The following is a 23,179-nucleotide window of genomic DNA, read 5'->3' on the forward strand; positions in this document are numbered from 1 at the left end:
TTTTGTGGGATGGGTATAGGAAGAGATCTTAGACGAAGAAAATTGAACTAGTCGCGCTTTAATGTAAGCAGATGCATGGCAAAAAAAAGTTGCTCTTACGTTTTGTGGTACAGCTATGTCTGAGAAAGAAAAAGGAGAAAGAGCCCATATGCTCTGTGCGAGAAGTAAGATTCAAACCTGCCAGAATCAACTCAACTTTTTTTCTTTTTCGTTTTTTTAACAAAAAAAAAGTCCTAAAACTCTGCGGATCCCCAGTCTAGCGTCCTAGCGCCCACAGAGACAACGAGGAGTGGCAGAGAAAGAGTGAGAATGGAGATAGGGAGAAAGTGAGACAGTTTAACACGAGAAAATGGTCCAAAATAGGGAAAGGGGCATAGCACACATTTTTAAGGAGCCTCACTTTTGATTTCGTTTTTTTTTCGCAGAAACGGAATACAGAGCCCAGCACCGAAAAGAGAGAGATAAAGAAAGCGAGGGGAGGGACCCAGTAACTAGATTGAAAGAAAGAGATAGAGAGTATTGGGTAGCCTAATCTATCACCCATCCTCCCCTCTATGCTTGTCTTTCTTGTGTGATACAACTAATTTCACTGCAATTACCTAATTCCAGTTACCAGAATGCGTATCCTTGTGCATCTGTGGATGCTTTTCTTGTTTATTTAATTATTATCCGCAGTTTATTTTCTTCACTGATCTTTTCTCTCTCTCCGTCTTTCTGCTCTCCTGCGGGGCGGGTAGTCTGAGAGGGGAGAGACGGTAAACCAAGCCAGGGTGGCTCAATCCAAGCAGAGTCCCCCGGTTTGTCCTCTTCTCGACGATTCTCAAAACGTAAGTCTGTGTTTTCTTTGCTGAATTTCGCCTCTCATGAATTCCACACACTTTTCTCGCTTCCCAAGTTTTCTGCTTTTTTGCCGTCTGTCTGAAAGAACTACTATTTGTTCTCAAAATGTCAGCTTACAAACCAGGTTTATCCAACTCCTTTCCCCAGGTTCGATCTATACTTACCTTTCCTGACAGGCTTTTTATGAATGCCCTTGGAGACATCCACCACAATATTACTTCATTATCGGTTTACTGTGATTAATTACAGCGTTTTGCCTGTCCGGTGCGATAGTCTCACTCACCAATAATGAAATATTTGTGAAGTGCGTCACCGATCATCTGAAAATTTATCATAACAGAAAATATTATCTAATTGTCAAAAAGATATATACTTAGTATTTTATAATTTGCTAAACACACTAATAGTAGTCTAATAAAAACATTTCGTATAAGATGTGAAGAATGACATAGTAAGAAGGCGATAAAAGACTAACCAGAATAATTATGACTGTGGCTGTGTAAAGTTTTTCATTTTGATTGTGGACCTTATGAGCAAAACGGTGGAACGGAAAGTAAATATTCCGTTTTCTCAATTTGAGTCTCTCATCGGGCTATTGCATACTTCACTGAGGAATTAGGGTTTTACTGCCGGGGGAATATTTTCTAGTAGGGGCAAAGCGTTATGTATAGCTTACCTGTAGAATGTTATTGCTATGTGGCTATATTGTATTTATCTAAAAACTTGAGAAATACCCATCTTAAGCCGCAACGGTGAGCCGGCGAGGTAGGATGCGAGACACTGTAGGGTTAAAAGGAACGCAAATAAGCCTTTTGGAAATGCATCGCTTTGCAGTACTTGTGCTCCACTTTATTGGAGTCAGGTGGTATCGTGCAAACTTTTTCGGCTCTGTCAGCGCGTGCAAGCCGAGCCAACAATACTGTTTCCCCCAAGAAGACTGCCTTGATCTTTATTTTGTGTAATGGACGCTTGGATAATTAAGTAGAAAATACGATGCGGTATATAGGTGCCAACATCAAAAGTAAAATGTCTCAAGACAAAAAAAAAACTGGGGGAGCAGCGCTTAAGACAAAGCTCGCATCCCCGCCTACTTTCATCATTGTGCTTCATTGCTGTATTAAGCTTTCATCGATAATGTAAACTGCATTTACCGTGTTATGCACAGACTGCAAAAGAAATAGCATGTCTAGACTGGTTTGGACTACACGAACCATCACAATGAGAGCTACAGATGCCCAGAGTGCAGTGGAACTAGCTGTCCTAATTATGCGTTAATTTGACCGCACTGCATTTTTAACAACTCTGGGCACAAAGAAGAAAAAAAAAAACAACCTTAGTTCCTTTAGAGACATCTGATGTCAATTAAAGACGGAGAAGCTTTTGCGCACTTCTAGATGGCATCGACGTAACGCCACCACCCACAGTTACGAGCGTCTCTAACGATGACGGTGTGGCTCCGCCCCTCCAGGTGCAGTCATGTGGCAGTGCGCTGTGATTGGCTCAGCGCTGTTGGCCTTGTGCTCTGCAGCCCCGCCCCCGCACATCAACCGCCTGGCGCTCTTCCCCGACAAGAGCGCTTGGTGTGAGGCCAAGAATATCACCCAGATCGTGGGGCACACGGGCTGCCAGCCTCGGTCTATTCAAAACAGGTTCGCGCAACACCGATGGTCTTGGTTCCGGGTTGGTCCTGGTTTTCCTTTGAGTTGGGCTCAACTTTCATTCAGTTCCAACCCACGTCTTGGTGTTTTTGTGGTCACAGTGTAATTCTTTTGAAGAATACACCTGCCAGCCAACTAATAATACTCGTAATATTTCTTATATGTCTTTTAGCTTTATAGCATATTTACTTTTCTTTCATTATTTCACTGTTCACCCATATGGGACCTTGAACTGTAGTCTCACAGCTACCCCCCCCCCCCCCCCCCCCCCTCCACTCACCTCTCTCACCAGGGCATGCCTGGGACAGTGCTTCAGCTACAGCGTGCCCAACACTTTCCCACAGTCCACAGAGTCTCTGGTGCACTGCGACTCCTGCATGCCAGCACAGACACAGTGGGAGGTGGTAAGTGTGTCCAATGTGTCTAGGGGCATGTCTGTGCTCACACCCTCCTTATCTTGTGTCTGGCATGGTGGCTTATGGGACAGCACTACGGCCTGTGAGTTTGATCCCTGCTACAAACTCTGTGTGTGTGTGAAGTTCACTTGTTTCCACCCAAAGTCCAAAATCAAGTGTTTAATGTAACGTGGTGTCTGTAAATTGCCTGGTACCCTGTGCTTCCTGACACAGGCAGCAGGCTCCCCTTGACCCTCTCCAGGAGGGGGGGGGCATATCGACGTCTTACTTATCTGCCACTAGACTTAACCATGAACAGATGTGATTCTTAGACACATTCTGTCTAGTTTTTTTTCCATCTTAAAGTAATATGAAAATGGTGAATCGAGCCAACCTGAAAAATTGAAGCATGAACCATGATGATTAAGTTAGACGGTACCGAGTGGCCGAAGTTTACTGGTGTTTTTTTGGCTTTTGGCATCCATGTGGAGCAGGAGAGCCAGTCACGCTTCAAATTCAGCTGTTACGATAAGTGACTTTTGCCTTCTGAATGATTACAGATGTCCCATGCTGACTGATGCTAATGGCTTTTTCTGCCGTGTACTGCAGACTTTTGACAGACCTCTCAGAGTGCTGTTGTAGCTCCGTAGTGAGAGCTGCCTACTACACAATGTATAACCTCTGTGTGTCTCAGTGGTTCCTCTGCTGTAACTTACATGCTGCTAGTAAGTGTGCTTCATGGAACAGTGTGCAGGGTAATATGCAACAGTAAAGTCTCCTCTGTTGATGATGTCAGACAGGGCCGGATTGATCTAGGAGTATTAATACCGTAAAGCCTCCTGATATGTAAGACAGCTGAATTACAGTAAAGCTTGCAGATGCTATTCATTAATATTTGGACAAAACTTACCCCCTACTTTCCAAGCGTCTTCCAACCAGTTATCCTGGACAGGCTCCCGGGGGGAGGGGGGCGTGGAATCTAGGGGTATACCCTGCACGGCACTCCAGTCCTGCAGTGTCAGAAAAAAGGACAGAACTCTGGTACAGTTTTGTTTCTCAAGGTATAAACCCGAAATGGTACAGACATGTTCCTCAAAGTCCATTTCTGTACCTTAAAAGGCACATTTACATACATCCAGGGTTTAACTGGCAGACCTTTTCTGATAATGTGTCCGTCACTGGATACTTTTACTGTAGACACTCACTGGCAGTTGCTTAGGGATACCAATAAGCCTATCTGCATGCCTTTGAACTGCTGGAGGATACTGGAATAGCCTTGTATGACAGAGGGGATCTTGCATCATGTCCATCATACCCCCCCCAGCCCACCTTGACTAAGGTACTTTGCTTGAAGGTCACTTTGGAGTGTCCCGGGAATGAGGAGGTGCCCCGCGTGGACAAGCTGGTGGAGCGCATCTTGCACTGCAGCTGCCAGTCCTGCAGCAAGGAGGCCGGCCAAGAGGGGGCGCTATTGCAGCTTGACCCATCAGAGGTGGTTCCAGAAGCCCCGCCCTCCCCACCAGTCGACGACGAAGTCGCCCACCCCCACGCCCTGGCCGACTCCCACGCCAGAGCGCAACCCCAGCATTCTCACACGCACACGGACGCCGGCCAGCACATACATACTCCCACTGGTGGGTAGTTAGTGGGGGTGAGAGGAGATGGGCGGGGCATCTGCCATAGACCCTCTTCTGTGTCTCCACCACTGGCCCACCCTCCACCTGTGTTTTATCACGCCCCTCCCTTTCCCCATCCTCTCTCCTTCTCATATCCCAACACAACTAGAGCACTTTCAGAGCCTCAGTCTACACACGCCCAATAGACGGACTGACACGCACACGCACAGACACGCACACGCATACACCTCCACGTGCTGCCTGCAGGAAACTGAAGACGTGTGCAGTGGCACGGAGACGCACACACATCAGTACACACAACTTACACAAATATATGGTATGAAAAGTAAATTTTCACTTGATGTAGGAAAAAACTCTCTACTATCTACGCCCCACTGACACTGCTGTCTGCACTGGCCCAGCACACATGCCCTAATGTCTCAATGTACTCTCACCTATGCGAACGTGTCATAAGATGTAATAAACTAGCGACTCCTCACCTGACCCAAAGATTTCTGCTGGTCTGAGACAGCATTTAGGTAGGTGAACAGCTTGCCCTTTCACTGACAGGAAGTGCTTCCGTAATGTGTAGTGGTACATAGATTTTGGTAAGATTAAAATTCGTTGAAGGCTTTATTGTAGATTTAAAAAAAGTAACTTTGTAATGTCGTTTTTTATGATTTTATTGCTTGAAAAATACCTGCCATTGATAACAGAGAAACAGCAAATGTATCTGTTATTCATCCATCCATTTTCCAAACCGCTTATCCTACTGGGTCGCGGGGGGTCCGGAGCCTATCCCGGAAGCAATGGGCACGAGGCAGGGAACAACCCAGGATGGGGGGCCAGCCCATCGCAGGGCACACTCACACACCATGCACTCACACATGCACACCTACGGGCAATTTAGCAACTTTATTTAGCAAATTTAGTACCCGGAGGAAACCCCACGACAACATAGGGAGAACATGCAAACTCCGCACACATGTAACCCAGGCGGAGACTCAAACCTAGGACCCAGAGGTGTGAGGCAACAGTGCCACTGCACAGTGCTACTGCACCACCATGCCGCCCCCTGTATCTGTTATATTATTTATATATATGCCTTTACGTCATAGAACATTTCACATGGTGTTGCACTATTTTTCAAAGTTACACATTGTTAACATTTTAAACGTTTAACTGTTTGGCGCTGGATGGGGGTGTGAGCAGTTTTAAGATTCCTAAAGGAGCGGATCTTATCAAACTCGAAGTTCTTTAAATACATTTTAACTGATCCCACGTAAACTTTTTAAAATTAACATATTCTAAGGTACACGACGCGTGAAGGGGAGAATCGGGGTGCCGTTCATGAACAGCGCGCCCCCGCTTCAGTTAGTGAAGTCTTGTTTTAATTTGGGAGCAGGTATTTTAATCCAAACAGCAGGAAGTAGGACGTAGAAATAGCCTCTTTATTTCCAAGTAAGCAATGCGTAAAATTTAAATACTTTCAGATCAAGGAAGAATGCAAAGAAATAGCCCTGAATAAAGACATGCGTCATATATTTAAATGGCATAGTAATGCAAATTGTTGTTGCATATCACGTTTATATGTATATGTAACTTTAATTTGGTATTGATTTTATTTAAATTCACATTGAATTGTCTATCCCCCATTTCACCACATGAAATATCTAAATTTAAAGTCATTTGTGGAGTGTTTTCTTCTTTTTCGTCATCGTAAACGCGTAAAAATAAACCATCTGGAATGGATTTTCCACAGCGCTAAGAAACGGCGAATTGTTATGGATCAAACAAAAAAACCTGAATTCTTAAAAAAATAACCGAGCCAATTAAAATGACTACGAAAGGCGTCAGATTGCAGTGGCTTCAGAGCCAGAGCAGCATTTAGCGTGTCGCTACTGCCCCCTACTGGCAAGTATGAAGAAGTGCAGCTGTTCTCTCCAGCGGGTCGGGCCGTGAATGATTGCTTCGGCTGGATAAACGCAGAAGTAGATAGATTGTAGCTTGTTTAACGCAAGAATGAAGACGCAGCAGGAGTCAAAAATAAAAGTTTCATCAGCGTGTATACTCTTATTGTGTAGCAGTTCACTTTATTATGTCCCAGGCACAAACGTACACTGCTATATCATATTAACTGCATTTATTGTCTTATAATCAGAAGAGGATCGTTCAGGTCCTGAAAGTATAAATCCAGACCAAGATATTCTTCCATCCAATGAGTTGAATACTCTGTGAATGTGATTCTTTATACTCAACTGGCTGGCTGAGACAAAACCTTGGTCTGGATTTGTCCTTTCTGAGCCTGAACTTTCCACTTCTGCTTATAATTTCACATGCCTTCTGCTAGCCATCACAGGACACTAGAGTTCTGTTACTGGAGGACAGAGGGCCAGTTCCACTAGCTGTGAGCAGACATATTCCAGCTGGGGATGCAGATCTGATGTAGGAAGGGGAGCAGAGAGGGTCTTTGGAGGGGGAGAGTGTGTGTGTGTGACAGAGTGAGAGAGAGAGACAGTGTGTGTGTGACAGAGAGTGAGACAAAGTGTGTATCTGTATGTGTGTTTGTGTGTGTCTGTGACAGAGAGCAAGAGAGACAGTGTGTGTGTGATAGAAAGAGAGACAGTGTGTGTATGTGTGACAGAGAGAGAGACAGTGTGTGTATGTCTATGTGTGACAGAGAGAGACAGTGTGTGTATGTGTGACAGAGAGAGAGACAGTGTGTGTGTGACAGAGAGAGAGACAGTGTCTGTATGTGTGACAGAGAGAGAGACAGTGTGTGTATGTGTGACAGAGAGAGAGACAGTGTGTGTATGTCTATGTGTGACAGAGAGAGAGACAGTGTGTGTATATGTGACAGAGAGAGAGACAGTATGTGTGTGTGACAGAGATAGAGACAGTGTGTGTATGTGTGACAGAGAGAGAGACAGTGTGTGTATGTGTGACAGAGAGAGAGACAGTGTGTGTATGTGTGACAGAGAGAGAGACAGTGTGTGTGTGACAGAGAGAGAGACAGTGTGTGTGTGTGAGAGAGAGAGACAGTGTGTGTGTGTGACAGAGAGAGAGACAGTGTGTATGTGTGTTTGACAGAGAGAGAGACAGTGTGTGTGTATGTGTGACAGAGAGAGAGACAGTGTGTATGTGTGACAGAGAGAGAGACAGTGTGTGTATGTGTGACAGAGAGAGAGACAGTGTGTGTATGTGACAGAGAGAGAGACAGTGTGTGTATGTGTGACAGAGAGAGAGACAGTGTGTATGTGTGACAGAGAGAGAGACAGTGTCTGTGTGTGTGACAGGGAGAGAGACAGTGTGTGTGTGTGACAGAGAGACAGTGTGTGTGTGTGACAGGGAGAGAGACAGTGTGTGTATGTGTGACAGAGAGAGAGACAGTGTGTGTGTATGTGTGACAGAGAGAGAGAGACAGTGTGTGTATGTGTGACAGAGAGAGAGACAGTGTGTATGTGTGACAGAGAGAGAGACAGTGTGTGTGTGTGACAGATAGAGAGACAGTGTCTGTATGTGTGACAGAGAGAGAGACAGTGTCTGTGTGTGTGACAGAGAGAGAGACAGTGTGTGTATGTGTGACAGAGAGAGAGATAGTGTGTGTGTGTGACAGGGAGAGAGACAGTGTGTGTATGTGTGACAGAGAGAGAGACAGTGTGTGTATGTGTGACAGAGAGAGAGACAGTGTGTGTATGTGTGACAGAGAGAGAGACAGTGTGTGTATGTGCGACAGAGAGAGAGACAGTGTCTGTATGTCTATGTGTGACAGGGAGAGAGACAGTGTGTGTATGTGTGACAGAGAGAGAGAGACAGTGTGTGTATATATGACAGAGAGAGAGAGAGGAGTCACACTGCTTGCACTTATAAACACATTACACACATCCCAGGTCAAATCTAAGGGGGGATCATGCCCCCCGCAAGTAAATATGTGGCCACCCCACATTAAAATTTAAAAGGAAATATTCATTATTCTATTTTCCAAGCAGAACAATAGAATAGATAATGTGCAGTGTGGCCACCCCCAATAGCATAACTGCCCCCCGATGACCACCACCCCCATCAAAGTTTTCTGCAGGCTCCACTATGCTCATTCTTCATATACTACACTGTCCAGCATATATACACACACACTTAAAGCATCCTCAGTCGCACGCACACTCCCCATGACACACAGATTGTCAGCACACACGCAGCTTCAGGCAAACACACACACACACAGTCGCATAGTTTGAGACCCAGAGATCCAGGTTTCTTCTCCATCTTAATGGCTGTGGGTACATGAGGTCACCCTTTGGGTGGGATCGTTTCTCCTCTGCGATAATCGGCTCAGCTCCTCGGATCGACCTCCTTTGTGTGGACCTCAGTTCCAGAGAATTCTTGGTATTCACAGGGAGGAAGGATGCATTGGTAGCTTGGTCAGGCTGAAGCTCCAGGCCTGTTTGCCCGCGATAGTTTACTCATGCTGTGCCGCTGGAATTACAAGTATTAAAACAAAAGAAAATAAACAGTCTTCAGGCACTGAAAGGTTCAGATTCATTATAATTATAAAAACAAGCCACAACAGTCCAAAATAAAATCCTGGATTTGCAGGAGTGGTTATCTGGACACATCATCAGTTACACAAAAAAAAAACAATTAAGCAGCTGTATTTACCATAACGGTAATATTCTGGAAGTAGACCATTAAATTATTTGGCAACCATTTCTGGCGCCTGGTGTGGGGGGGTACCCCAACCCCTAAGGCTGCTTGGAAATCGACTCCCACATGATCCTGTCCAAGCTAAGCAAAAGATGGATGGAGGGATGCATGGATGGATGGATGGACAAACAATTTAGGTGCTAATGTAAATTGTATTCCTTCACAATACACTATCTATCCATCTATTAATTTTCAGACCCAGCTGAAAAAACATAAAATGAATATGTGCACGAGTCTATTATTAACCAACATTTTCAAAATTATTTGATTATTTCTCCATTTCAGAGGCTTGTTATTGTCTGGATTCTCTCTCTACGTGGCTCGTGCCCGTCCTCTTAGCTTAAGTTTGCCCGTCATTGAGTCATCAGCAGAGCTTTTAATGATGACCCCTTTGCCCAGAACTTGTGACTACACGTGTTTTCTCAGAACACGCCAGAAGCCAATTACGTCGGATTGCCATTGTCCATGCATTCATGGCATAGAGCAAGACCGTTACTGCTTGGTTTCCACAGTGACCGTGAAGCTTTCAGGACAGTATGTGGAACTTCTCATAGGCGCAATCATTCGGACGCACTGTGGGTTCGAGCGGCAGGAGAAACAGTTACGGAAAGCTCTAGAAAGACTGCAACTCATGACTGAAAATGACTAGTCTTGACTGTCCATGCAGCACAGACTTTAAGCAACAGAATCTCGAAGTCGTTAGCTTTTTTTACATCCATCTTATCACCATTACGGTGTGACAGTCTGAAGCTTATGAGAGGAACTTCAGGCACCTTGGATGAGATGCCATGCACAAATTTACACACGCAAACACAACGGGCAGTTTCATTAGTTTTTTTCCAATTATAATTAAATAATAATAAAACACACTTGCGTGGGCAATGAGTGCTGTGCTGTCACGACGTCTGAGGCAAAGTGAGATTGGCTGGCTAAGTCATCCACCTTAGAAGCAGTAGCGCCCCCTGCAGGGCCGACAAAAAACAAGCACGCCTGCTAGGAACCAGCTGACTGCAAAGTGGACATGAACGTTGACATCATTGACAGCCTCGGTTGATATTATCATATATTACATCAAACACAATTCCCCAGATTATCTTCTTCAGAGAACTAGATCTCGCTTGTATAAATACGGGGAGCGAAGGCTTGTGTTTTTGCGTGTGTGCATGAGAGACAGAAAGCAAGTACCCTGTGATGGACTGGTCCAGTCTAGGAAATAGCTATTTCTGTGCCTCCATATTCAAGATCAGAATATAATCGGAGGCATAAGCTACTCCATTGCACCTGGCCGTCTACCCCGCTGTACCCCGCGATGGACTGGCGTGCCCCCGCAATGTACCCTGCGATGGACTGGCATGTCCCCCAGCTTGTGCCCTGCAAAGGACTGGTGTGCCCTGACCTTGTGCCCTGTGCTGGACTGGCATGTCCTCGACCTTGTGCCCTGCGATAGGCTGGCATGCCCCCCACCTTGTGCCCTGCGATAGACTGGCATGCCCCCCACCTTGTTTCCTGCGATGGACTGGTGTGCCCCCCCCCCCCCCCCCCTTGTGCACAGTGCTTCCTGGGATAGGATCCAGGCTCCAGTATAGGATAAATGGCTATGGAGAATGAAAGAATGTATATCCAAATGGCTCATAATTGGCCCCGTGGTTCATAACTGTAGCATAGCACCTCCGGCCTCCAAATTCAGTGCATGAAATGCAAACAATGTACATCTGACCCTATAAGCCCTCAGATCCTGCATGTTCTGTAATGCGATCAGGTAGCAGGTCTGTAAAGTACATTACATTCCTCTACAGGCGTATTTTTGTTACTGAATGTTATTGAATCTTCATCCAGAGCTGAATATCAGACATTTATTTCCCCGCGTGGAAAACGTGATCTTCTCATGACGCTTGGTAACCGGTTAAGCAGCTTTAACAGCAGTGACTGCAACAAGTGCTTCTGCTGGTTAATGATTGGTTATGGTTAGGAAAGGTTACATTCAAGCTTTCAGATTAGAAACCTAGTCAAGCACCTGTGCACAGAGCAATTAAGAAGATACACTCCATGGTTGTGTGTCTGTGTGTGTGTGTGTGTGTGTGTGGGGGGGGGGGGGGGGTTATATATATATATATATATATATATATATATATATATATATATATATATTTGTATTACATTGTGGGGACCAAATGCCCTGTTACTGTGACTTTATGGGGACTATTTTCTCAGTTTTATAAAAATCTCTGACTGCAATCAAAAAACTAAAATCTTTTTTAACTTTTATTTTATTTTGTTTGGTTGTTTATGGTTAAGGTTATGGCTGGGTGGGGGTTACGGGTGTCATTGTTGGGATTACAGTTTCCCATAGAAATGAATGGATGGTCTCCACAGTGTTTGGGAGGATGTTTGTGTGTCATTCTTGTGTATGTTTAGATTTCACTCCACATTGTAGTGGCCTGTGGATTGGAGTCTCTGTGCATGTGTCTCTGCCTGATGATGTCATAGTGTCCTGGGGCTACCCAACACAAGGACGTGCGGTTCTGGAAGGTGGATGGAATGGATTTGGAGATTTTTTTCCCATTTTAATAGCTTCAATTGTTTAAAAATTGGTCTCACAATCTAATAATAGCAAGTTGTGATTGGGGAATTATCATAAGTATACCACAGAATACAAAACGCTTGGGGAATTATCATGAGTGTACTATAGAATACAGAATGCTTGGGGAATTATGAGTGTACCATATATTGCAGAATGCTTGAGGAATTATCATGAGCTTACCATAGAATACAAAATGCTTTGGGAATTATACGTATACCATAGAATACAGAACGCTCAAGGAATTATCATGAGTATACCACAGAATACAGAACGCTTGTGGAATTGTCATGAGTATACCATAGAATGTAGAACACTCAAGGAATTATCATGAGAATGCCATAGAATACAGAACGCTTGTGGAATTATCATGAGTTTACCATAGAATGCAGAACACTTGGGGAATTATGAGTATTCCATATAAAAAGCATACTTGTGGTATTTTCCCAAATACATCATAGAATACAGCCCACTAAGAGAATCATCATAAAAACATCACAGAATACAGCACACTTGGGGAATCATATTTTTGTGCTCAGATTCTGAGAACTAGCAGAGCCACTCCCTTGTTAAGAAAGTTAACTGTGAGTCACTGAATCAGTCCTCGCTCTGTTCACATTTAAAGCTGCGTTTTTGCCTCTGCTCCACAATGGCACCCAGGGCTGTTCGTGCCGCTGCTTCGCCTGTCTCTGTGACCATGGACACAGCTTCTGCATCCCATATATATATTTTTTTAACTGTCTGTCAAGCACAAATAAAATCCAGATGTGGAGGAGAAGAAAAAGCAGAGAACGATATTTAATTGCCCCCCCCCCACCAAACTACTACTGATGGAGTGATGTATAAGTACATCTGCTAAACAAGTAAATGAAAATCCCCTTAAAATTAATTCATTTTATGTTTCACAAGCCGAGAGAAGCACACAATATTTTCACCTATATTTACTATCTAAAAAGTACTTTCAAGCTGTAATAGTAACAGAAAAATTAAGCGAAAAGAATAAGTTTGTGGCAGTGGTGACCCACTGGTCAGAAGGGCAGAGAGCGGGCCGACAAGCTGGTGCACTGGCTGGACCTCAGTGGTGCACGACTCTCATTGTGAGGTCACTTCCTCTTGTCACCAGGGTTGCCTCCTACTTCCCTGATGGTAGAGAAAAACGCAGCTGTGACAGGATAATTTGTTAAGCTTGACATGTGACATTTATGGTGCAGGTGATGTGCTTGAAAATGTCTCCCTCTTCAGACCGTGACAGCATCCATGGCTTACAGGGTGATGGCAGGAGAACAGTTAACAGGGTTGCCAGCTCTCACGCATCCTGCGTGACACTTGCTATTTCACAGTCTCACACTCATGCTAGAAATCTTATGGAAAATCTATATTATTCCACTATAAACCTAAAATTCGCTACATCAAAAGCATTGGGATATTTTGCAAACCCTACAAACCATTTACAAGGCAATAAAACTGTTACATACATGTAAATGTATGTGCATGTGTACAGACTTGTCTCGAATTGAAAATCTCCAGCCAGATAAGCGAAGTTGGCAGCCCTGCAGTTAATCCAGGTGGTGCAGCCTCTGAAGACTCTGGTGTTTTGAATTATATTCTCTCAAACCTCTTCGGAATAAGCATCCATCCATCTGTCACTCTGTTTTCCATGAATGCTGATCCAATTTAGGGTCAAGGTGAGCCTGCAGCCTGCCCCAGGAAGAACAAGGCACAAGGCAGTGTCATCTAAAGGCTATTTAACATCTTGTCTGCATTTCCCAAAAAAACATGTAATAAAACATCTGACAAATCAAATAAAGTCACGTTCTCTTCTCAAAATATCAAAGTGTCTCTTTTTCACTTGAGCCCACTTGTGGTAAGGATCCCCATTCGTTGCTCGGATACAAAAAATGTCATTCACCTCCACGCAGCTCATAAATAAAGGATGCCCTTCTGAACATCGCACCACAGACATTAAAGGCAGGCCCCTTAACAACAACAAAAAACGATGTGGTCTGACAAATTCATTTCCAAATGTCTCAAGAGCAGCCTGTTAGTGTGACATGTGAATGATAGCTACAGGTCAGTTACCTGTATGTTCGATGGGCTTGTCTACGCCTTCGAATTCCAAGCACCTCTCGCTGTGGTCCGTCAATGGCAGGCCGACATGTCATGTCTTCACTGCTATCTCATCGGAATAATTTCACCTGTATCTGTCATGAAAATAGCTGGTAGCACTTTAGCTCAGTGTTTCCCAGTCCAGTCCATGGAGACCCACAGACCGTCCACATTATTGCTCCCTCCCAGGAGCACAAATGTGAACACTCTGGCAGGGAGCTTGGAGGGAGCAAAAATGTGGACTGTTTTAAAGTCTGGGTTAAGAAACATACTCAGTAATGAGTTACAGCTGAACATTTACAAGCTCTTTGGTAAATACTCTGGGAAACAGGAGTAAGATATCATTGTAGTGCATTCCTAAATTTCTTTGTAAGTAAAACTTTCCTAATATTTTATTAAATGATTAGTAACAGGGGGCGGCATGGTGGTGCAGTGGTTAGCACTGTCACCTCACACCTCTAGGATCCAGGTTCAAGTCTCCGCCTGGGTCACATGTGTGCGGAGTTTGCATGTGTGCGTGAATGGTGTGTGAGTGTGCCCTGCGATGGGCTGGCCCCTCATCCTGGGTTGTTCCCTGCCTTGTGCCCATAGCTTCCAGGAGAGGCTCCGGACCCCCCGTGACCCAGTAGGATAAGCGGTTTGGAAAATGGATGGATGGATGGATGGATGGATGGATTAGTAACAGTTTATTAATTATTAAATTAAATTGTTAAACTAAAGCAATGCTGAATATTTAATAGGTAATTATATTGGCTGGGGTGTCTAATTTACCTCTTGAGGTGGCAAGTTCAAGCAGTCTGACTGGGGTGAGGTTGTTCCGGTCACCTGACTCTTACATCGGTCACCTGACTCTTTTTCAAGTCATCTGATTCTTATTCCAGTCAGCTGACTCTTACATCCGGTCATGTGACTCTTATTCCAGTCATCTGATTCTTACTACCAATCTATATGTCAGATTGACTTTTCCATTCCCAAGGTACCACCAAATGATCCAGACCCTGACACCCAACCTTCCTATGACTTGACCCCTTGTATTGATTATTTACCTTTATTCAGTTAGCAGATTCTTTTGTTTGAAGCAACATGTACACTATGGACATTATTGTGGACAAGTATTGGGACACCTGACCATTACACCCACAGGATCTTTTATGACATCACGTTCTAAATCTATAGGCATCAATATGGAGCTGGTCCCCCCTTTGCAGCTATAACAGCTGCCTCTCTTCTGGGAAGGATTTCCACAAAACTTTGGAGTTTATCTGTGGGAATTTTTGCCCATTCATCCAAAAGAGCATTTGTGAGGTCAAGCACAGATGTTAGACATGAATAACTGGTTCGCAATCTCCATTCTAGTTCATCCCAAAGGTGTTCAGTCGAGTTCCTCCACACCAAACTCACCCAACCATGTCTTTATGGAACAGAAAAGGACCTTCCCCAAAGTGATCCCACAAAGTTGAAAGCATATAATTGTCCAAAATGCCTTGATATGCATACCGAGAAGAATGGGATGTCATTAAAGTTCCTGTGAGTGTAAAGGCAAGGTGTTCCAATACTTTAGTCCATATAGTGTATGTGTGGCAGGTAACGCCCACATGAACACACGCTGACCTGCACAGCTTACACGAAAACGCTTGTCTTCCGTTTTTTTCCTTTCCACTGCCTGGTAAATCCATCTCCCTTCTGGGTCTCCCTCCCATCCCTGTAGCACGCTGCTCTGCTCATCGTCTCACATGGAACGAGTATCACATGCAGTTTATGAAATCTCATAGCATTTCCAGCAGCGCTGGGCCATAACAGAGGGGGGGAAAATTGTCTGAGCTACATAAAATGTTTTATCTTGATTCATGCCAGGCAGCACAGTGGGTAGCGGTGTGGCCCTTATGCCTCTAGGGTCGGGGTTTGATTCCCACCCCCCTGTTCTGTGCTGGTAGAGCTTATCCCCCAAGCCCACGTCTTCAAATTCTGTGGTTTCATTTCAGTCCAAAGCCATGTGCTTAGGTAAACTGCTGCCTGCGAATGGCTCCTGGGGTTTGCTTTGTGAGGGATCGGCAATCCCCCGCTCTGTGCCCTGCACTGCCTGGGACAGGCTCCAGGCTTTTAGTAACCCTGTACTGGATAAGCAGATATGGAAGATGGGGAAACAGATGTGCTTATTCCTGTGATGTTTAAAACACGGTTCAAAAGTCTACAAATGACATTTTTGGATGAGCCAGTGAAAACAAGCACATTATTGAGGAAGTGGATGGTGAAAGTCAGGTCTATCAAGGGGGGACGTGGTCTGTTTTTCAAGAATTCTGCCATCTGGACTGAGAGCAGTTCAACCAAACACAACAAAGAAGCATCTTTAGTGTGTTTAAACTGGGAAAACAACTGAACTCAGAGGGGAAAGATGAAACAGGGAATTCTGGGATTTGGTAATTGGCCTCAGAGAACTAAACAGAGCAGAAAAAAACTCACAGCTACACCAGAAACAATGCCAGGTGAACTGAGCTACCTGACTCACTGCTACAGTCCTCGCACACATAATACTGTATTGTGCCGCATAATAGCGTTGCTCCTTAACTTCTAGAAGGAATGTTTCCATCGATGCCTTTGCCTTCGCTGCCATCGTCACAGTGACACTCCACTGGGAGTGTCAGAGATGACGCATGTATCTTATTTGAGGAAGAAAAAAAAAGGTCAAAGGCAAACCAAGAATATCTCAAATATGCTGTGTGGCTAATTTTTCTGAAATGCTAATTCAATAAGTCTGCAGCAGGAAAGAGCGGCTACAAAGAAACATACTGTTCCCTTTAAATTCTGCTTTGAAATTCCTTTTTCTTGACTCCCCCTCAAACATGCATTGAAACATGCAATAAATGTGCATAAATATACATTATTTCTGTGTATCTATCCCTCTACAAGCTTATATTTAAAAAGCCCCTCGTTCGTCTGCCCTTTTGTCGTATCTATCTGCACGCGCCACGTGGGATCTGAGTGAGCTGTACAGCCTGCTCAGCTACACCCGCGCTGGGCTTTTCAGGATGGAGGAATAGGAAGAATGCCACACCCTTGACAGCAGCATAAAAGCCCTGCCTGATCTGGCAGAAGGGCAAAGTTCAAGGGTCTTTCTCAATAGCAAGAACGCAAAGATCGTGGGATTGGTCTAGTTTGGCAAGGATGCAACTGATGTATCCTTGATATTCAGGGAGGGGCAAGAACAACATTTGGGGGATTTTTACCGTCCTCTGTACGTCTGTTTTTAGTATCGAAACTGGTCTTCGGCAATGGAAGATTACCTAAAGCAGGTACACGAGGACACAAGTACGATGAAGTATGTATATTGAGAAATACCACAAGTGAACCTTGGGGGGGTGGGGGTCTTGTTTGCCAAGATGTAAAGCGGATGACCTCAGTGTTAATGGGGACCATCAGGGTGGTGACAGGCGATGAGACCCAGCCTGCTTACTAAGCATTGGAAGATGAAAGGAGCAGAGGGGAGAAGCAGGAGGAGGCGAAGGAGAGAAAACAGCAACGGCAGACTACCTCCGCTCGTGATCCCCAGAAAGCCCTCCCCTCAGAAGGCAAGATGCCGCAAAACTCACGCTATCGAAAGAGTCCAGTTACGCCAGGAGGCTGCTTCCAACGAGCCACCTCTTCAACGGCCAGGAAAGACAAACCACTGTTCTGCGTGGTTTTTGTTGGCATGGATGTATGTATGTGGAAGACAACCGTCAGAGCCAGGGTGGGTATTTCCGCGAGTGCTGTGCGGATCCACCGAACCCTGCGGCGCTGATCCCTGGCATTCAGTGCTGTGGTTCCTGATTGTGGGGAACCCTCCACAGGCCACTAGTACTACAAGACAAAATTATGACTGCAAGCATTTTTGGCAGCTGTAACCACCCACCTGCCCCATGTTACGCTCCATTTCCACTCACTTCTGCTCTAGTTTGAGGTTTTCCCAACTGCTTATGCTCTTTTTCTTTTACTGCTCTGCTCTGTTCCATTCCACATAATTCCCACTCTTTTCTGACTTAATTCCACAGTTTTCCTCCACTCCATTCCCACCGCAATTTGCCCCCGTTCTGTTCTCTATATCCTGGCCTATTAGTTACTTTGTTCCCACGACTCTCATTTTATTTCCGTCCTGTTCCGTTGTGTTCCACACCAGCTTAGGTCTGCTCTGCTTTCTCTCTCTTCAGCTGTAGGTTTCCTGCATGTCCTCCATGCAGGGAGTGGATTAGTGGTCATTTTTCTTTCCTTAACTCTCCTTTCTCCTTAGAGTGAGCTCACTCTTTCTCCTCTTCTCGACGGCCCACTTTAGCGCCTTCTCTCACCCTGCTTTCCGTCTTGTTCCCGCTGCATCTCCCCATCTGCTTCAGTTGAGATAAAGCAGTGGAAAGTAGATTTTCCCTCCTTTTATGGATGTTGGGCCCTCAGCAGCAGACAGAAAGTCAGGTGGAGAGACGGGACAGAGCAGAAGGAGAGCCTGAGAGGGGCTGAGTGGGACCGACTGCACTGAGATGAGAGAAAGGAAAGAATCTCATTAGCATTAGTGACTGAAGCGGAGGTCAAAGGTCAGAAAGAAGAGATCTTCTCTGCCACATGACCAGCAGTCCCAACAAGGTGCTCACAATATTGTCACCCCCAGGGGAGTAGCTAGGCATCCTGGGCCGGCTGAGAAAATGTCACCTTGGGTCCCCTGCTTATGTTGCCACTTTCAATCGTTCTGTTGATTTTGCCAAGTAGGGGGGATTTTGGGAGCCCTACAAAGTGCTAAGCCCCCTGAATGGTATCCATGCCCCTCCTATGGCCCAGGTCACCCCCCGACGTCAATTCGCTCTGGAAATCAACGTAAGAAAGTGATTCAGTTCCTTCTGCTTGATTTATGCCTGAATCAGCCCCAATGTGGCCATATTTGGTAACACATCCTACATGGTTTACAAGTTAGCTCTGCCACAACCCGGGGGGCTGCTTTGATGCCACATGTTAAAACCTGGAGGGGGGGGGTCACAAAAACAAGTAAATAATGTCCTAATTTGTTTCAGTGATGCCGTCAGTTTATTAGGGTCCATAGAGTTTCCATAATGGTCAACGACTCATTTCCTGTAGAGAGGGGTGTTGGGGGCGGGGGGTGGCGGGTACGCAGCAGTTTAAGTAGAAACGTAGAATGAACAGGAACACGTTCTCCTTTAGCGAGTTCTGAAGTGACACTCCACAGAGATAATGCAAGACTATCACCATGACGACCCTGGTGCGGATGCTGTGCGCCTGGGCGGGGCTTGCTGTGCTGGGAGGCAGTGTGGGGAGCGCGAGACAAGCTGTGCTCTGCGTCTCCTGAAAACTTCACGTGCTGATTATTTTTGCATTTACAAATAACAAGTGTGGGAGGGTGGGGGAGAGACATCCAGGGAGAAAGACACACAGCGGACAATGTGGCAGTAAGGCTGCAACAAACAGAGAAAATTAAGTAAATTGTCTATAGCCTTTTCAAGCAGCGTTGCACATGCATATATTTACATCACGAAGCTCTGCACTTGTGTGATTCCTGGCCTCCTCACATTGTCCCCAAGTTCAGTGCAATCAGGGTTCAAACCACTAGGCATGACTGAAACCCATTGGTTGGGTTTGGTGGCTCTGGGAGGGAGGCAGCCAATTGGAAGCTATTAAAGGACACTGAGTAACCCCGCCCCCTGCATAGATTCTTCTGGGTGAAGCATGATTCAGTGACCAGCAGGGGGCGACCTGAATCAACCTGTGACAGACTCATATTCATTACTAACATTTACAACTACTAATTTTGCTAATTCTTTAGCGCACAGCAAAATACAAGGCAGATAATACATGACACAATTGTCGAGGAGCCAACTTAGGTAAAAGTGTTGAGAAGTTAAGTTTCTAATGAGCAGCCAGTGACAAGTACAAGGTATTAATATGAAGAAAAGCAGAGCTGCTCAGCACTCCGGCTTCACACCTCCAAGGTCTGACATATGTTTTAGGTGGATTGGTGTCTCTGATTAACCTTAAGCGTCTGTGTGTTGGTCTAGAAGCTTCCCTTGCGCATGACCCTGTACAGGATCAGCTCCTCCTGAAAACAGGTGGATATCATTTTATCTTCTACCTCCATTGTTCTTGTCCAATGCTTCTGCCGGCGCAAAGCATGAAAAATTCGCCTACAAGGTCTTTCTGAGGCATTGAAAATCGGGCACAGAAGGGCGGACGCAAAGCTTTTTCAAGGTGAAATTGAACTGCAATCAGCCGCCGTAATGGTTACTTAACAGAGATGGAGGCAAATCTACAGGCCAGTCTGGGACCGTGTAAAATGTTACTTGGACAAAACATTATTTGTCTTTGCAACAGATACCATGGAATTTGTGAGACAATACACCATGATCGCCTCACACATCTGTGGCGGTGGGTATGATTAATGCTCTGTCATGGTTTATTGTGATACACACGTGACCATTTTCACAACAAACGGACAACGAGGGGTGTCAGACAATGACTGGGATGACAAGGAACACTGTGTATGCAGACTCAGGCAAGGGTCATCAAAAAATAACAATAACAATGGAGACAGCGACACAAAACCAGTTGGGCATTTAGAAGTGATGAATTTATGTGGAGGCCGATGTGCAAAGTGTCCAGCAGGTGTCAGTGTCAGTGCGATGTGCACCCAGCGCAGTGAGCATGCAACTGTTAGAGTGATGGGGGGGGGGGCTTTCAGCTTTCAGCCGAGTTTCTGTGCTCTGCCTTTCTAGTGAGAGTTCCGCCTCCTGTGTTTCCTCACCCATGACGGATAAAGCTCGTTTTAATCTCCTGTTCCTGCATTTCCCTGCTTTAATCCTCGCTTTGTGTCACCTCTCTGCGTTTCTGCCCATTTGGGTGTGTTTAACTCCCTCTTTAACCTTCAGAGTGATATAGAGATTGAGATAGATGGCTGGAAGGGTGAATATACAGGCGGGGGTGGGAAAGGTGGGCAGTTGTCATGGGAGGGGGGGGGACCGATCGCTGTAATCTCTACAAAACAGTGGTTTGTGGGAAAAAAACCAGGAGAGATTGGAAGAAAGATTAGAAACAAAAAGAAGAGAGATGAGTGACTAACAAGTTGAGGATGATGGAATAAAGAAAAAGGAAATGCTTCTGTTGCAGCCCTTTCTACTATTTTTCATTTCATTCCAAGGTAACACTCACCCTTGCATTCCCCCGCACCCCCACACCCACGAGGAGTCTTTACTTGCAGTTGACTGTTTGATCCATTAGACTGACAGATAGAGACAGACACCTAATCATAAATGGACAATCTGTGGCTCTGTTTATTTCCGTTCTGCTGACCTGGACGTGCACGCCGGCCCTCCCACAACAAGTAGGCCACAGCAGCGCTGGCACCTCCAGGGGGCCCTCAGGCTGCTGCCGAAATAGCCTGATTGATGTGGGATGGGTGGGGGGGGTTTGGGGGGGGTGACTGCATTTCAGAACCATGTCTCTCTTCACTCACACTTTTCCGGGCCTGTGATGTTGATGGTATCATCATTTTCATTTTTGATGTTTCTCAAGAAGAGTTTGTGGCCCAAGAACCATCCCTGCTAAGTTATTTTGTAGCTCAACAATGCAAAAAGATGCCACCGGGGTGAAGAAAAATTCATCCGTCCATTTTCCATTGGCAGCTATCCAGTACGTAGTGGGCCTGGAGTCAGGACTGGGAATCAGGACCGGGAGTCAAGACCAGGAGTCAGGACCGGGAGTCAGGACCGGGAGTCAAGACCGGGAGTCAGGACTGGGAGTCAGGACCATGAGTCAAGACCGGGAGTCAGGACTGGGAGTCAGGACCGGGAGTCAGGACTGGGAGTCAGGACTGGGAGTCAAGACTGGGAATCAGGACCGGGAGTCAGGATCGGGAGTCAGGACCGGGAATCAGGACCGGGAGTCAAGAACGGGAGTCAGGACCGTGAGTCAGGACCGGGAGTCAGGACCGGGAGTCAAGACTGGGAATCAGGACCGGGAGTCAGGATCGGGAGTCAGGACCGGGAGTCAGGACCAGGAAGCACAGGGCAGGAGGTAGTGGGACACCCAGGATAGGATTTCAGTCCATTGCACATTAACAGCACACACTCACATACATTACAGTTAAATTACAGACACCAGATCACCAGAACTATATGACCTTGGATCGCAGGAGGAAACCCATGCAAACTGAGTGAATGCAAAACATGCCGATAGTGAGACCCAGAACCACAGGCCCGGAAAACTGAGGCTATTATGCTGGCTGCTGAGACACCACGCCATACAGCGCACATGAAAGGGGGAAGGGTCTTTAGCCAGAGGAACCAAATGGTGCCCAACATGATTCCTAAAAAAGTATTTGTTGTGCTTCCCGGAGGTCACAAATGGACCACGGAACACATCTGAACATAGGGGTGTCATGACGAGGCACGTGGAAGCAGGGGCGGTCCATGGGGGGGGGGGGGGGGGCATAAGAACGGGGGGGGGGGGGGGGGGGGCTTTATTATGGAAACCCAAACAAAATAACTTTTGAAAGCAAAAGGACCACGAGGTGTCAAAGAAAGATATGCAGGTTAGACAAGGATTACAAGGATTGGGACCAAACTAGGGGGGAAACACAAGAGGAATTTACAGGACTGGGACCATGCAGGAGAGTAACACACAGAATTAACAATAATCACATGTACAATGAGCAGCACAGGAGCAGGACGAGGGCAAGCACATATATACACTTATAATGAGGCTTACATGAGGGACAGGTGCGGACCAAAACATACATAACAAGGCACGGGTGAGGGTCCTCATCCCTGAACACTCAGGGCTCAAATGCTAGGAATGGAATGACCAACGACACCTGCAGGCCGAGATGGAACGACAGACAGGACAAGGCATGGACATAAAGGGGCACATAAAGTCATGTCCACTTATCTTTTTGCTTTTTCTACATGACAGAATGTTAAATATACAGACTACAAATGTGCAGACTACAAATGTGCAGACTACAAATGTGCAGACTACAAATGTGCAGACTACAAATGTGCAGACTACAAATGTGCAGACTACAAATATGCAGACTACAAATGTGCAGCACTGCATTTGCTAATGATGCCCCGCCAGCTACCTGTGATTAACAGCTGGTATGTTTTTCTGTGGGTTAGGTCTTTGAGCCTCTGATCAGACAGTCGGCAGGTCAAATCCTGCGATTGCAGTGCCAGTCAGGCCCGCTCAGTCTTACAGGCGAGATGGGCAGCTGCCTAGGGCGCCAGCCTCTGTGGGGGCACAGAGCCCGCTGATTTCACT

At 45.8% G+C, this 23,179-nt stretch overlaps 1 protein-coding gene across 1 annotated transcript; it reads left to right on the forward strand.

Moving 5' to 3' along the window:
• Window positions 1-266: 266 nt before the first annotated feature.
• nbl1 (NBL1, DAN family BMP antagonist) lies at window positions 267-6,577 on the forward strand. The gene is made up of 4 exons (XM_049023596.1): window positions 267-827; window positions 2,309-2,489; window positions 2,791-2,902; window positions 4,248-6,577. The coding sequence occupies exons 2-4, from the start codon at window positions 2,317-2,319 to the stop codon at window positions 4,533-4,535; spliced, it is 573 nt and encodes a 190-aa protein (XP_048879553.1). The 5' UTR covers window positions 267-827; window positions 2,309-2,316; the 3' UTR covers window positions 4,536-6,577.
• The last annotated feature ends 16,602 nt before the right edge of the window (window positions 6,578-23,179 follow it).

This window comes from Brienomyrus brachyistius, chromosome 8 (assembly GCF_023856365.1).
Source record: "Brienomyrus brachyistius isolate T26 chromosome 8, BBRACH_0.4, whole genome shotgun sequence".
Lineage (NCBI taxonomy): Eukaryota > Metazoa > Chordata > Actinopteri > Osteoglossiformes > Mormyridae > Brienomyrus > Brienomyrus brachyistius.